This window comes from Pan troglodytes, chromosome 19, assembly GCF_028858775.2.
Source record: "Pan troglodytes isolate AG18354 chromosome 19, NHGRI_mPanTro3-v2.0_pri, whole genome shotgun sequence".
Taxonomy (NCBI): Eukaryota; Metazoa; Chordata; class Mammalia; order Primates; family Hominidae; genus Pan; species Pan troglodytes.
In genome coordinates, this window is record NC_072417.2 from 36,719,437 (window position 1) to 36,732,961 (window position 13,525).

The following is a 13,525-nucleotide window of genomic DNA, read 5'->3' on the forward strand; positions in this document are numbered from 1 at the left end:
CACAGCCCACAGATCACTGAGGAGAATCACCTGGCCCACCATGAGGGTGGAAACCCTGGGACACAAGATCAGAGCAGGGAGAAGGAATGGAGACCAAGGGCCACCCATGTTGGTCCTGAAGGTGGCCATTAGTACTCAGATAAAAAGGGTTAAAGTGCAGGGCTGCTGCTGGAGTCATGGTGGGTAATGTCTGTTTAGTGCCGGCAGGAAGCCTAGCACAGCGCACGTGTTTACTGAGCACTTGGAGCAAAGGACAGAGTGGCAGCAGCGAGCCAGGATGAGACAGGCCCTCTCAAGTTGAGTCAGCACACCCCATAGCTGGCCATGGACAGGTAGCATTCTGAAGCAGACACAGTGAAATGGATTCAAACCAGTGTGTCGGGTAGCATGTGAAAGGTTCTACATAAGTTATCTCATGTAATCTCTACAACTATGCTATGATGCAGGCATCATTGCCTACATTTCAGAGATGAGGATGTTGACAATCAGAGAGATTTGCTGACTTGCCCACGTCCTCCCAGCTAGGTCACAGTAGAGCTAGGAAACAAAACTGAGGTCTTCCAAGTAGAAAGCTGTGCCTCCCCAGCCACTCCAGAGTACATTACTAGCTCTTAATTGTCTAAGCACTGAGAAATTACAAGACCACTAGGTATGGTTATATAGTCTGTGTACTGCCCAAAAGCACCTTGCTGAGGCTCGGCAGCTGAAATGCAGCTGCTTTCTGTTTGCCAGACATACCCGCTATGAGGCTGGTTCGGCCTAAAGGGATTCCTTCTCCCCATTTACACAAGGCACTGTCTAGCAGCCCTGGTGGGGAGTCTAAGTCCCTGGGAAGGAGTCGCAGGCTCAGGCAGTCAGATCTGCAGAGGTCCAGGGCCACTAGGTACCAGTGCCACACTAACCCTCACCTCCAGGGGACCTGAACCCTCCTGCTGCTTCAAAGCCCCCCTCTTATATTAAATTATCCCAATGCCATGAAACAGTCACCCTGGCCCTGGTGTCAGACAGGCTAGACCAGTTTTGCCTCCACAAACCTCAGGTTTTTTCATCTATAGCATAGGGATAGTAGCAGTACTTGTAGGGTTGTTGAAAGAATTAAATAAATACATGCACATAAGCATTTTGCACAGGGCGCAGTACTTAAGCAAAGCTCAATAATATTAGTAGCAATTTTTTTTTTTTTGAGACAAAGTCTCACTCTGTTGCCCAAGCTGGAGTGCAGTGGTGCGATCTCTGCAACCTCCACCTCTCGGATTCAAGCGATTCTCCTCCCTCAGCCTCTCGAGTAGCTGGGACTACAGGCATGTGCCACCATGCCCAGCTAATTTTTTAATTTTTAGTAGAGACGGGGTTTCACTATGTTGGCCGGGCTGGTCTTGAACTCCTGGCCTTGAGTGATCCACCCGCCTCGGCCTCCCAAATTGCTAGGATTACAGGTGTGAGCCGCCGCATCCGGCTTTTTTTTTTTTTTTTTTTGAGACAGTCTCCTTCTGTTGCCCAGGCTGGAGTGCAGTGGCATGATCTTGGCTCAATGCACCCTCCGCCTCCGGGTTCAAACAATTCTCGTGCCTTAGCCTCCTGAGTAGCTGGGACTACAGGCATGAGCCACCGCATCCAGCCAGTAGCTACTTTTTTTTTTTTTTCTAATGCTAGGTCTCACTCTGTCACTCATACTAGAGTGCAGTGACACATGTGATCCTAGCTCACTGCAATCTGGGCTCAAGCAATCCACCCACTTCAGTCTTCCTAGTAGCTCAGACTACAGGCATGTGCTACTATGCCCTGGCTAAGTTCATTTTATTTTATTTTTTGTAGAGACAGGGTCTTCCTATGTTGCTCAGGCTGACATTGAACTCCTATCTTCAAGCGATCCTCCCACCTCAGCCTCCCAAGTGCTAGGATTACAGGCACTGGCCATTGTGCCTGGCTGTTATTCTTATTTTTATGGTTATTATTTAGGGATCTGCAGCTCAGGCAAGTTATTTAGAGCCAGCCCGAGCTTAGGTGGCAGAGCCCTAGACATATTTCTATCTTTTTTTTTTTTTTTTGAGCCGGAGTCTCGCTGTGTTGCCCAGGCTGGAGTGCAGTGGCGCCATCTTGGCTCACTGCAAGCTCTGCCTCCCGGGTTCACGCCATTCTCCTGCCTCAGCCTTCCAAGTAGCTGGGACTCCAGGTGCCCGCCACCACGCCCGGCTAAATTTTTTTTGTATTTTTAGTAGAGACAGGCTTTCACCGTGTTAGCCAGAATGGTCTCGATCCCCTGACCTCGTGATCTGCCCGCTTCGGCTTCCCAAAGTGCTGGGATTACAGGCCTGAGCCACCGTGCCTGGCCAGCCCTAGACATATTTCTCTAAAGGAAGTAGCTGAAACACACTTGGTCTAGTAAGATACTAGTGTTTACCCCCTCTTATCAAGTTAGCCACCATCTGTAAGCTACAAGAATGTCACAGGCAGAGATCATAGAGAAAAATCATAGAGATCATACAGAAAAATCCTCCATTTAAGAGCTGTGGAAACTGAGGCCCAGAGAAAGGAAGAGACACACCCAAGCAACAGAGGCAGAAAGAGGCTTATACCAGTCTTCCCATGTGCTCTCTGTGATGGTATCCAGTGCTTTCCTGGATCTACCTGCGCACCAGGCCCATAGAAGAGACCACCACAGATGAAGACACCAAAGATGGAGAGGGGGAGGAGGTGGAACCAGGACAGACCCCTCACCCAGTCCCGAAGGAATCACCCACTCACAGGCAGTCGTTGGCCTGGGGGATGTAGTAGAAAGCTGGGACTCTGGCTTCGAACTTGGCCTTCACACGGAGGTTTCCATTGTGGATCATAAACTGCAAGACAACAGCAACCTGAGGTAATATTAGAACTTGAAAAAACGTGAAATGAAACTATGAGGCCACTGACTTAGGCTGAGTCAGAAGAAACTGCCTCCAAGAAGGAGATGTCCCACCGGGCTTGGTCATCCATACTGCTGGGAAGCCCCAGCCTGTAACAATCACGGGCAGATATAACCATGCCTCATATGGGCACAGGACTCCACAGTGCTCACACATCAGCTCACTGGGTCCTCTCAGCCATTTTCATATCACTGTACTCATTTTACAGATGAGTCAACTGAGGCTCAGACGGGTTAGGTTACTTGTTCAAGGAAACACAGCTATAAGTGGAGAACTGGGATTTGAACCCAGACCTGACTCCAAAGCTCATATTCTTCCTATCATGCCTTCCACAGATGGCCAGGACCCCTAGCAGCCCTGAAAGTCTGCAGGAGATAAATGTACCTGGAGGATGGAAGAAGTGGGTGCTGGCCTCATGGAGTGCATAGGTCAGGATGATTAGTAGGGCCCTTTGGCACCCAAGAGACCCAGAGGCTGATGCACCAAAAGTGGCCCTGGCAGCAGTGGCATAGCTAGGGTGAGGGCAGAAGTGGGAAGAAACACCAGGTTTTCAATTCACATCGCTTGGGCATCTCCTTTGCAGGAGAGGAGCATTGCTCCTCTTCTCCTCTTCAGGGGCCGCTAGGCTGTGTCGCCAGCTTTGGATCCCAACAGAGCAGGATTCAAATCCTGACTACCATTTATTTGATGAGTGACCCTTGGAATCTCACCTGTAAAAATGAAGAAAATGGCCAGGCACGGTGGCTCACACCTGTAATCCCAGCACTGTGGGAGGCCAAGGCTGGGGATCACTTGAGGTCAGCAGTTTGAGACCAGCCTGACCAACATGGTGAAACCTTGTCTCTACTAAAAAAATACAAAAATTAGCCAGGACACAGAAGGGTGAGGCAGGATAATTGCTTGAACCCAGGAGGCAGAGGTTGCAGTGAGCCGAGATTTTGCCACTGCCCTCAAGCCTAGGCAATAGAGCGAGACTCTCTCTCAAATAAATAAATAAATTAGCCAGGTATGGTGGTGCACGCCTGTAATCCTAGCTACTCGGGAGGCTGAGGCACAAGAATTGCTTGAACCCAGGAGGAGGAGGTTGCAGTGAGCCAAGATCACACCACTACACTCCAACCTGGGCAACAGAGTGAGTGAGACTCCGTCTCAAAAAAAAAAAAGAAAGAAAGAAAAGAAAAGAAGAAGAAGGAAGAAGGAAGAAGAAGAAGAGGAGGAGGAGGAAGAAGAAGAAGAAAATATAACACAGGATTGGGCGCTGTGGCTCACACCTGTAACCCCAGCACTTTGGGAGGCTAAGGCAGGTGGATCACCTCAGGTCAGGTGTTCAAGACCAGCCTGGCCAACACGGCGAAACCCCATCTCTACTAAAAATACAAAAAATTAGCCGGGCATGGTGGCGGGCGCCTGTAATCCCAGCTACTCAGGAGACTGAGGCAGGAGAATCGCTTGAATCCAGGAGGTGGAGGTTGCAGTGAGCCGAGATCGTGCCACTCACTGCACTCCAGGCTGGGTGACAGAGTGAGACTGCATCTCAAAAAAAAAAAAAAAAAAAAAAAATGCTGGGCACGGTGGCTCACACCTGTAATCCCAGCACTTTGGGAGGCCGAGGCGGGTGGATCACCTAAGGTCAGGAGTTTGAGACCAGCCTGACCAACAGGGTGAAACCCTGTCTCTAGTAAAAATTCTACTAAAAATACAAAATTAGCCGAGCATGGTGGTGCATGCCTGTAATCCTAGTTACTCAGAAGGCTGAGGCACAAGAATCGCTTGAACCCCAGAGGCAGAGGTTGCAGTGAGCCAAGATCGCATCATTGCACTCCAGCCTGGGCAACAAGAGTGAAACTCCGTCTCAAAAAAACAAACAAACAAAAAAAAAAAAACAAAGAAAAAAGAAAATATAACATGGGAGTTATAAGGTGCAAATAAAATCCTTCAGGTTTATGTGCTGGTTTACTGGTTTCCAGCCTTTCTCCCGCATTAGAATGTAAGCTCTGTATGGCCAGGGACCTTATCTTGTTCATTGTTCTCTCCCAAGACCCAGCACTTAGTAAGGTCACACTAAAGCCTCCAGTCCTGTGCTGTCTAGAACAGTACCTGGCACAGAGTGGGCATTCAGTAAATGTCAGCCTGCTTCCCCAGTAGTCCTGGAAACCCTCAGCCAACCCGCACAGTGCAGAACTGCCTGCTCTCTGGAGGTTTTCTGACCAAAATGGAATTACCATGCAGGCTGAGGGTATCCTCCACCCCCAGAGGGCAGGAGAGCAAAGTGGTCCTCTTTCTGCCTAGGGGGAAAGGAGGACTTTAGACCACAAATCAGGTTATTTCCCTTCCCCCAGTCCAAGACTTCACTAATGATAACAGCAACTTTTTTTTTTTTTTTTTTTTTTTGAGGTAGGGTCTCTCTCTCACCCTGGCTGGAGTGCAGTGGTGCGATCTCGGCTCATTGCAGCCACACTCTCACAGGCTCAGGTGATCTTCCCACCCCAGCCCCCGAAGTATCTGGGACGACAGGCGCATGCCATCACACCCAGCTAATTTTTGTATTTTTTGTAAAGACGGAGTTTCACCATGTTGCCCAGGCTGCTCTTGAACTTCTGGGCTCAAGCAATCCACCAGCCTCAGCCCCCCAAAGTGCTGGGATTATAGGTGTGAGCCAAGACACCCGTACAACAGCAACTGTTAACTGACTGCTTTCTTTGTGTCTGGACTGAGCCTACAATCATCTTCACAACAGTGCTGTGACAGTGGTGGTAGTGGCCAGGCACAGTGGCCCACGCCTGTAATCCCAGCACTTTGGGAGGCCGAGGAGGGTGGATTACCCAAGGTCAGGAGTTCGAGACCAGCCTGACCAACATGGCAAAACCCCGTCTCTGCTAAAAATTAATACAAAAATTAGCTGGGCATGGTGGTGGGTGCCTGTAATCCCAGCTACTCAGGAGGCTGAGGCAGGAGAATTGCTTGAACCCAAGAGGCAGAGGTTGCAGTGAGCCGAGATTGGCCGTTGCACTCCAGCCTGGGCGACAAGAGTGAAACTCCGTCTCAAAAAAAAAAAAAAAAAAAGGAAGAAAGAAAAAAAGAGAAATGGTGGTGGTATCCCTTGAATACAGATGTGGAAACTGAGGGTCCACAGCTAGGTCAAAGTACCTAGCTCAGGGCCTCCCAGCTTATAGGTAAGCAAATGATGGCCAGGAGCGGTTCAGGATGGTTCAGGCCTGTAATCCCAGCACTTTGGGAGGCTGAGGTGGTGGATCGCCTGAGGTCAGGAGTTCGAGACCAGCGTGACCAACATGGTGAAACCCCGTCTCTACTAAGTACAAAAAAATTAGCCGGGTGTGGTGGCGGGCGCCTGTAATCCCAGCTGCTTGAGAAGCTGAGGCAGGAGAATTACTTGAACCCGGGAGGCAGCGGTTGCAGTGAGCCAAGATTGCTCCACTGCACTCCAGCCTGGACAACACAGCGAGACTCTGTCTCAAAAAAAAAAAAAAGTAAGCAAATGATAGAGCCAGAATTTGAACTCTCGGCCTCTGTCTAAACTGCCATCTTATAAGCTGTGTTTCCTCTGGCTAGACTTGCCCCTCTCTGGTTCTCAGTTTCCCCCTCTGTAGAATGGGAGCCCCCTGCCCGCTGCCTCTACTCCAGTCCCGCAGTTCCATGGCTCTCCACGGGCATGCCTTTCTACCTCCACAATACTGTCGTCCCAGAAGTCAAGTCGCACAGATTTAACTCTGCTGATGTCAGGGAAGTTACGGTGGACGCCGCAGCAGTTGAGACAGATGAAGATCCCCAGCTTGTAAGAGGCCCAGTCGGGATCTGCAGGGGATGAGGCAGGAGAGGAGCTGAGCGGAAAGCGCGGTGAAGAAACCAGGGCTGGGCTCGGGGCGCTGGGGCAGGTGGGGCGCCCCTTCTCCCACCTAAGGCGAACTAAGCGGCCAGCCTGGCACCTTCTGGTTAGCCCACCGGCCGCTGCGCGGCGACCGGGGTGAAGATCCTGGAGGCAGTTCAGGGCCCGGGGAGAGAGTCTGAGGCTGCGCGACGTGGAAGTGAAGGGACTCAGAAGGAACCGAGAGGAGGGCGCGGGGGGCGCACCGCGGGGCTCGGCGCGGAGCTGCAGGTGGGGAGGCTGAGTTAGTGGGCCCTCGGCGTCCCCGAGGTGGGGCGCTGGGGAGGCCTTCGGGGGGCGTCTGGGAGCGGGCAGGGGGCACAGGACTGTCGGCGGCCTGGGCCCGACGTTTAGCCCTGGCTGGGATGTCTGAGTCCGAGGGCGTGGGGCGCGCCTGGGTGCGCAGACATCGAGAGCCCGGACTCGGGCGGTCGGGTGCCTGGCCAGGGAAGAGAGCGGGACTGGAAGGGCTCTAGGCTGCCGGCTCTCGTGTCGGGGTCCAAGCACGTGGGAAGATGCGCATCTGGTCCCGCGAGGGGAGCAGAGCCTGGGCTCGTAGAGGCCGGGGCAGGGTGTGGTGGAGACGGCCCTCGGGGCTCGGGTGAGAGGTTCACGGTGTGGGTGGGAGGCGTCCGGGCCCGCAGGTGCCACGTCTGGGTCCAGGGGGCCGAGGGCGGGACCCGGTGGGGCCGAGGGGAGGAGTCGGGTGGGCCTGGGGTCCGGCCGGGGGTCTTGCGCTGCCCGCGCCGCCGCGCCCTTACCTGCCGCCCCGCAGTCGGCGCAGTGCGCGTTGCCTGTGTCCGGCGCCCGCAGCAGCTCCAGCAGCCGCTTCTTGTTGCGCTCGCGATCGCCCATGGCCGGCCCGGCGGGCTCAGCGGGGCTCAGCCCATGGCCCGTGCGCTCCGCCCGGCAGGTGGAGAGGGACCCGGCCGCGGCGCCTCAGCCAGGCCTGGGCGGCCGCCAGCCCCGCCCCGCACCGTCAGGACTGTCCGCCCCTCCCTCGGCCGGTCCAGTCCGGCCCCGAGCTCCGCCGACGCGCGGGGAGGGACAGGAGCACGCAAATTGGAGTTTAACACACTGGCCTGAGATCAAATCGTGGCCTGTCACTTGGTAGCTACGAGACTGTGGACAACCTATTCAACCTCTGTGGGTCTCAGTTTCCACGTCTATGAAAGAGGAACAAGGGCATATATCTGCATCTCAGCGCTTCTTGGAAAATTAACCAGAATCTAACTTCTGTTAAAGCGTTCTGTTAATGTAAGATCTTACATCTATTTGGAGACGTATTTACATGCAAATGCCACCTCCTCAGGAAGCCTTCTGTGATACCCTGCCTGGAGTAATCTTTCCAGCCTCTGGGTCTCCAAGAATACTGTTGTAGTATCTGTCCATTTGTTTTGGACCTGAGCACTTTCTATCTACCTTGCATCACGGTTATTTATATGCTTGTGTTAATTCCACTCTCTGACCGCAGACACATACACATGTCCACACCAGGGAGTTTGACGTCAGCAGTTTTATGTCTGTATTCCATATTGCTCCTATAAATGATACCTGCACATTTTTAGAAGTCCAACTAATAGTTGCATGATTTTGTTCACCAGAAAAGTGTGGTTTCACCAAGGTGGACACAGCCAGGCACTTTAACCTGTGAAGTTCCATCACCGCGAGGTGAAGGCAGGGTATAGGTGGTCTTAAATGTGGGCATTTCATTTCCTCTTTCCCTCTCTCCCATCTTTGTTACTGCTTGACATCATCTTCGTTACTCCTTGACATCATCTGCAATGACTCATGGGCCTCCTGGTGAAATACATACTGTACATACTTGCCATCTTCTGTGTAGGTTAATGCCTTAATGCATACAGATGCATTAAGCCATATGCATATGATAGACAGGTGTTAACCTTCAGGATAAAATCAGGTTTCCATCCTGGTGAATTGCAGCTGATGTTCTAGCTGACCTGCCCACACTCCCATTCAACATACATGCGGGCGCAAGCACACACGTGCACACACACGCACAGCAATATGGTGTAATGGAATGAATTCAGGAATCCAGAAATTCAGGCTTTAAATGTTGACTCCTTTCCACATTTCCCAACTGTTCGTCTCTGGGCAAGTTCCTTCACTTCTCTGAGCCTCCAAACCCTCAACTGTTAAATGGAGAGTGTAAGATCCACTAATAGGGTCATTGAAATGGCACAAAGAAACCCTCCAAACATGGTGGCCTCCTTGCTTCCCCTGCCCCTATGGTCAGCTTGTGGAATTGTCGCTTGGAATGCTGTGTGTGATTCCCGTCATCCCTGGGGTGGAGGAGGTCAAGCTGCCAGGACTGAGCAGGAAGGGAGGGTGGAGAGTATTACCAAGAATAGCCAGCCATGAGGGGGTCTTGCCTGTGAGGGGGTGAGGCCTAGCCCAGGAGCAGCCACAGAGGAACCAGTGAGAGAGTCAGCTGGGGTCAGGGGGCATGGGGCTGTTTATTAAACCGGCTGAAAGATGATTCATTTCCGTTGCTTTAGATGAAAAAAGGGACAGAAATAAATCTCCCAGGAGAAAGATGGGAAAGTCAACTTAAGGTATGAAGGCAGAGGAAAGAGGGAGAGAGGGAGAAGAGGAGACAAGCTAAGGACATTTCTCCTCTGCCCAACACTGGGACAAAATTGTGATGCTGGGGGTGCTTCCTCGGCACCCGAGCCTTCACCAGTCTGTGCTCCTTTGCTTCTCTGACACCTTAGGTCTCACTGCCACCTCCCTGTAGGTCCCACAAAAGCCAACCCAGTTCTAAGTAGGCTCTGGTTGAATCTCAGAAATTTTTTAAAAAGCCGGGCGCGGTGGCTCACGCCTGTAATCCCAGCACTTTGGGAGGCCGAGGTGGGCGGATCACGAGGTCAGGAGATCGAGACCATCCTGGATAACACGGTGAAACCCCGTCTCTACTAAAAATACAAAAAAATGGCCAGGCGTGGTAGCGGGCGCCTGTAGTCCCATTTACTCGGGAGGCTGAGGCAGGAGAATGGCATGAACCCAGGAGGCGGAGTTTGCAGTAAGCCGAGATCGCGCCACTGCACTCCAGCCTGGGCGACAGAGTGAGACTCCGTCTCAAAAAAAAAAAAAAAAATTTAAAAAAAAAAGAAAAAGAAAAAGAAAAAAATAGCCAATCCAAGAGAACATACAGTATCTCATTCATAGTGAGGATCCAGAGATTGAGAGATTCCTTTAGTTTCCCCTCTTCCCTTCCTTGTTTCTGGAGGTTCCCATCAAACAGCCTTAATGTGGCATTTCAGGCATCCTCAGAGCAAAACAATGTACTCTGGTATTTTGTTTATAATGCTTTCTTTTCTTTTCCTTTCTTTTTTCTTTTCTTTCTTTCTTTCTTTCTTTTTTTTTTTTTTTTTTTGATGGTGGTGGTTGTAGGACAATGCTAATGAACAATTACTGAGTGTTTTTTTTACAAGAGCGTCACACATTTGATCATATTTTAGCTTCATGACACCCTCAGAGGGCAGCATCATATCAGGCCACTTTGCAGAAGAGAAAGCTGAGCCTCAGAGGATTTAAGTTACCCAAGGTCATGGAGCCAAATAAGAAGCGGAACAGGGCCTAAATCCAGATCTCCTACTGTGGCTCAGTCAGTCCCAGGTGATTTCATGAAACCTCCCTTTAGTGCATTCTGGACTTTTTTTTTTTTCTTTTTTTACTTAAATTGTGGTTCGGTTAATAAGGTTGCTCCAAAAAAAAAGAAAAAAAAAGAAAAAAATATATAAATTTAAAAATTGTGATAAAATCTAAACACAAAATTTGTCATTTTAACCATTTTTTTCTTTAGAGACAAGGGTGTCACTTTGTCACTCAGACTTGAGTGCAGTGGTACAGTCAGAGCTCACTGCAGCCTTGAATGCCTGGGCTCAAGTGATCCTCCTGCTTCAGCCTCCTGAGTAGCTGGGACTATGGGAAATACTACCAAACCCGGCTAATTTTTTTATTTTTCTATTTTCACAGAGACAGAGGCTTGCTTTGTTGCCCAAGCTGGACTCCAACTTCTGGCTTCAAACAATCCTCCAGCCTCAGTCTCCCAAAGCTTTGTGATTACAGGCATGAGCCACCATGCCCCACCCATCTTAATCATTTCTAAGTGTACAATATTATGTCATTGATTGCATTCAATTATATTCACAATGTTGTGCAATTATCCCCACTATTTTAACAAATATTTAATTGACAAAGAAAGATTGTATATATTCAATGTGTACATGATTTGACATATGTGCACATTGTGTAATGATTCCCACAATCGCATTAATGAACACATCCATCCCCATCCGTACTGCACCTTAGATCCCCAGAATTCTTCTTATAATTGAAAGTCTGTACCCTATATTTCCTCCACTATTTATTTCCAAAACTTTTGCATCAACCTAAACAGAAACTGTAGCCCTGGTCTGGGCAACACGGTGAAACCCTGTCTCTACAAAAATTACCAAAATTAGCTGGCTGTGGTGGCACATGCCTGTAGTCCCAGCTACTCAGTAGGCTGAGGTGGAACGATCGCTTGGGTCCAGCAGGCAGTGGTTGCAGTGAGCCACAATCGCGCCACTGCACTCCAGCCTGGGCAACAAAGCAAGACTCTGTCTCAAAAATAAAACAAAACTCTGTAGCCCACTCCTGGATACTGAACATTATGAAAATTGAGCTCAGCTTCTGTGCTCAGGACCCAGAAGCTACTTCTAAGTGAAGAGGACCATGCCAAAGGCTGTCATGAACAAGGTGGACACTGAGCACTGTGACCCAGAGTTTGAGGGACAGGATGGGTCAAAGCAGCCTCTCTAAAAGGCTCAGTCAATACAGCAGATGCTGGAGTGAGGGAGCAATTTGGGCCGTGGGACAGAATGTCCTTTGTAAATAAAGCTCCCAGGGTCCCACCAAGAAGAAACATCTAGCCCTGTTCTCAGGTCACTGTGTTTGTCCAGCCAAGCCAAGCCACAGCAGGGCTGGAAGAAAGCCCTCAACCACATTCCCAGTAACAGCCTCAAGGTCCCCACTCAAGATCTTCAGGGCATAGAACACAATTCCTTTGAAAATTAAATAATTGGCTGGGCACAGTGGTTCACACCTGTAATCCCAGCACTTTGGGAAGCCGAGGCGGGCAGATCACCTGAGGTTAGGAGTTCAATACCAGCATGGCCAACATGGTAAAACCCCGTCTCTACTAAAAATACAAATATCAGCTAGGCGTGGTGGTGGGTGCCTGTAATCCCAGCTACTCGAGAGGCTGAGGCAGGAGAATTGCTTGAACCCAGGAGCTGGAGGTGGCAGTGAACCAAGATTGTGCCACTGCACTCCAGCCTAGGTGACAGGGTGAGACTCCATCTCAAAAAACAAAAACAAACAAAAAAATTAAATAATTATGTTTATTAGCTTTAGAATTAAAAAAAGCTATATTATAGGAAATTTGAAAAATACAGTAACTAAAGAAAAAACCACCACCCACAATTATGGCCACCATTTATTCTGGGATTGCAGTGCGCCAGACCCCTTACATGCATTATTCCATTTAATCTTAGCCATAACCCTGAGGTACAGACTATGTTTATACCCATTTTACAGATGAGACTACTGTGGCTCAGAGAGAGGGTTAGTACATTTGTCCAAGGTTACACAACTGAGATGTTGTATACTGAATCATGCATACTGAAGCTGGGATTTGAATTCAAGTTTGCCTTGGACTCTTTTCACCAATATATTAGGTTGAACCACATGAAACTGACTTACAAAAATGGCAATAGCAATGCCATAAAGTTCAACCTAACATTATGCTTCCTTTTTTTTTTTTTTTTGAGAGAGCCTCTGTCTGTCTCCCAGGCTGGAGTGCAGTGGTACGATCTTGGTTCACCGCAGCCTCTGCCTCCTAGGTTCAAGCAATTCTTGTGCCTCAGCCTCCCAAGTAGCTGGGATTATAGGCATGTGCCACCACGCCCAGCTAATTTTTGTATTTTTAGTAGAGATGAGGTTTTACCATGTTGGTCAGGCTGGTCTCGAATTCCTGGCCTCAAGTGGTCTGCCTGCCTCAGCCTCCCAAAGTGCTGGGATTACAGGCATAAGTTTGAGGCAGGCAGATCACCTGAGGCCAGGAGTTTGAGATCAGCCTGGCCAACATGGCGAACCCTGGTCTCCACTAAAAAAAAAAAAAAAATACAAAGAAAATTAGCTGGGCATGGTGGCGTGTGCCTGTAATCCCAGCTACTCGGGAGGCTGAGGCAGGAGAATCGCTTGAACCCAGGAGACAGAGGTTGCAGTGAGCCGAGATCACACCACTGCACTCCAGCCTAGGCAACAGAGTGAGACTTTGTCTCAAAAAACAAAACAGACTAAAACAAAAAACTGTATTTTCAAGCATTATACTCTACTACTCTACTGTAATTGCTTGCTGGTTTACTGGTCTGTCACACTTCTATGCTTCATGAGGACAGGGTCAGTTGTGTTCTCTGTTGTATCCCTAGCACCTGCATGCCACATAGCAGGGATTCAACAAATGTTTGCTAAAAAACAAAGAAATGAGGATCGGTAAAAAAATAATAATCAATAAAGTGAGAGGACTTGGGATCACAAAGTGTTTTGCTTTTTGAAGGAAAGAAATAATTCCTTTTGAAGACAAGTGAAACAGCTGATAAGGAGCCATGCAGAGTAAATAATGTGATTGAGTTGACCAACATATTTGTGTGTTTAATATCACCTAGTCTTC

At 49.5% G+C, this 13,525-nt stretch overlaps 1 protein-coding gene across 12 annotated transcripts in view; it reads right to left on the reverse strand.

The window, feature by feature from the left end:
* Positions 1-12,631, reverse strand: part of ADAP2 (ArfGAP with dual PH domains 2) — a 42,188-nt gene extending 29,557 nt beyond the window's left edge. For 3 of the 12 annotated variants that reach the window (XM_063798738.1, XM_016932042.4, XM_024350672.3), the window contains exons 1-3: positions 7,548-12,630; positions 6,586-6,716; positions 2,746-2,855 (exon numbers count right to left, since the gene is read on the reverse strand). In XM_063798738.1, coding sequence (XP_063654808.1) covers positions 2,746-2,855; positions 6,586-6,716; positions 7,548-7,641 — 335 coding nt within the window. In that variant the 5' untranslated portion in view covers positions 7,642-12,630. The other 9 variants (XM_054670087.2, XM_016932040.4, XM_024350673.3 and 6 more) reach the window with 7 other exon arrangements.
* Positions 12,632-13,525: the final 894 nt, after the last annotated feature.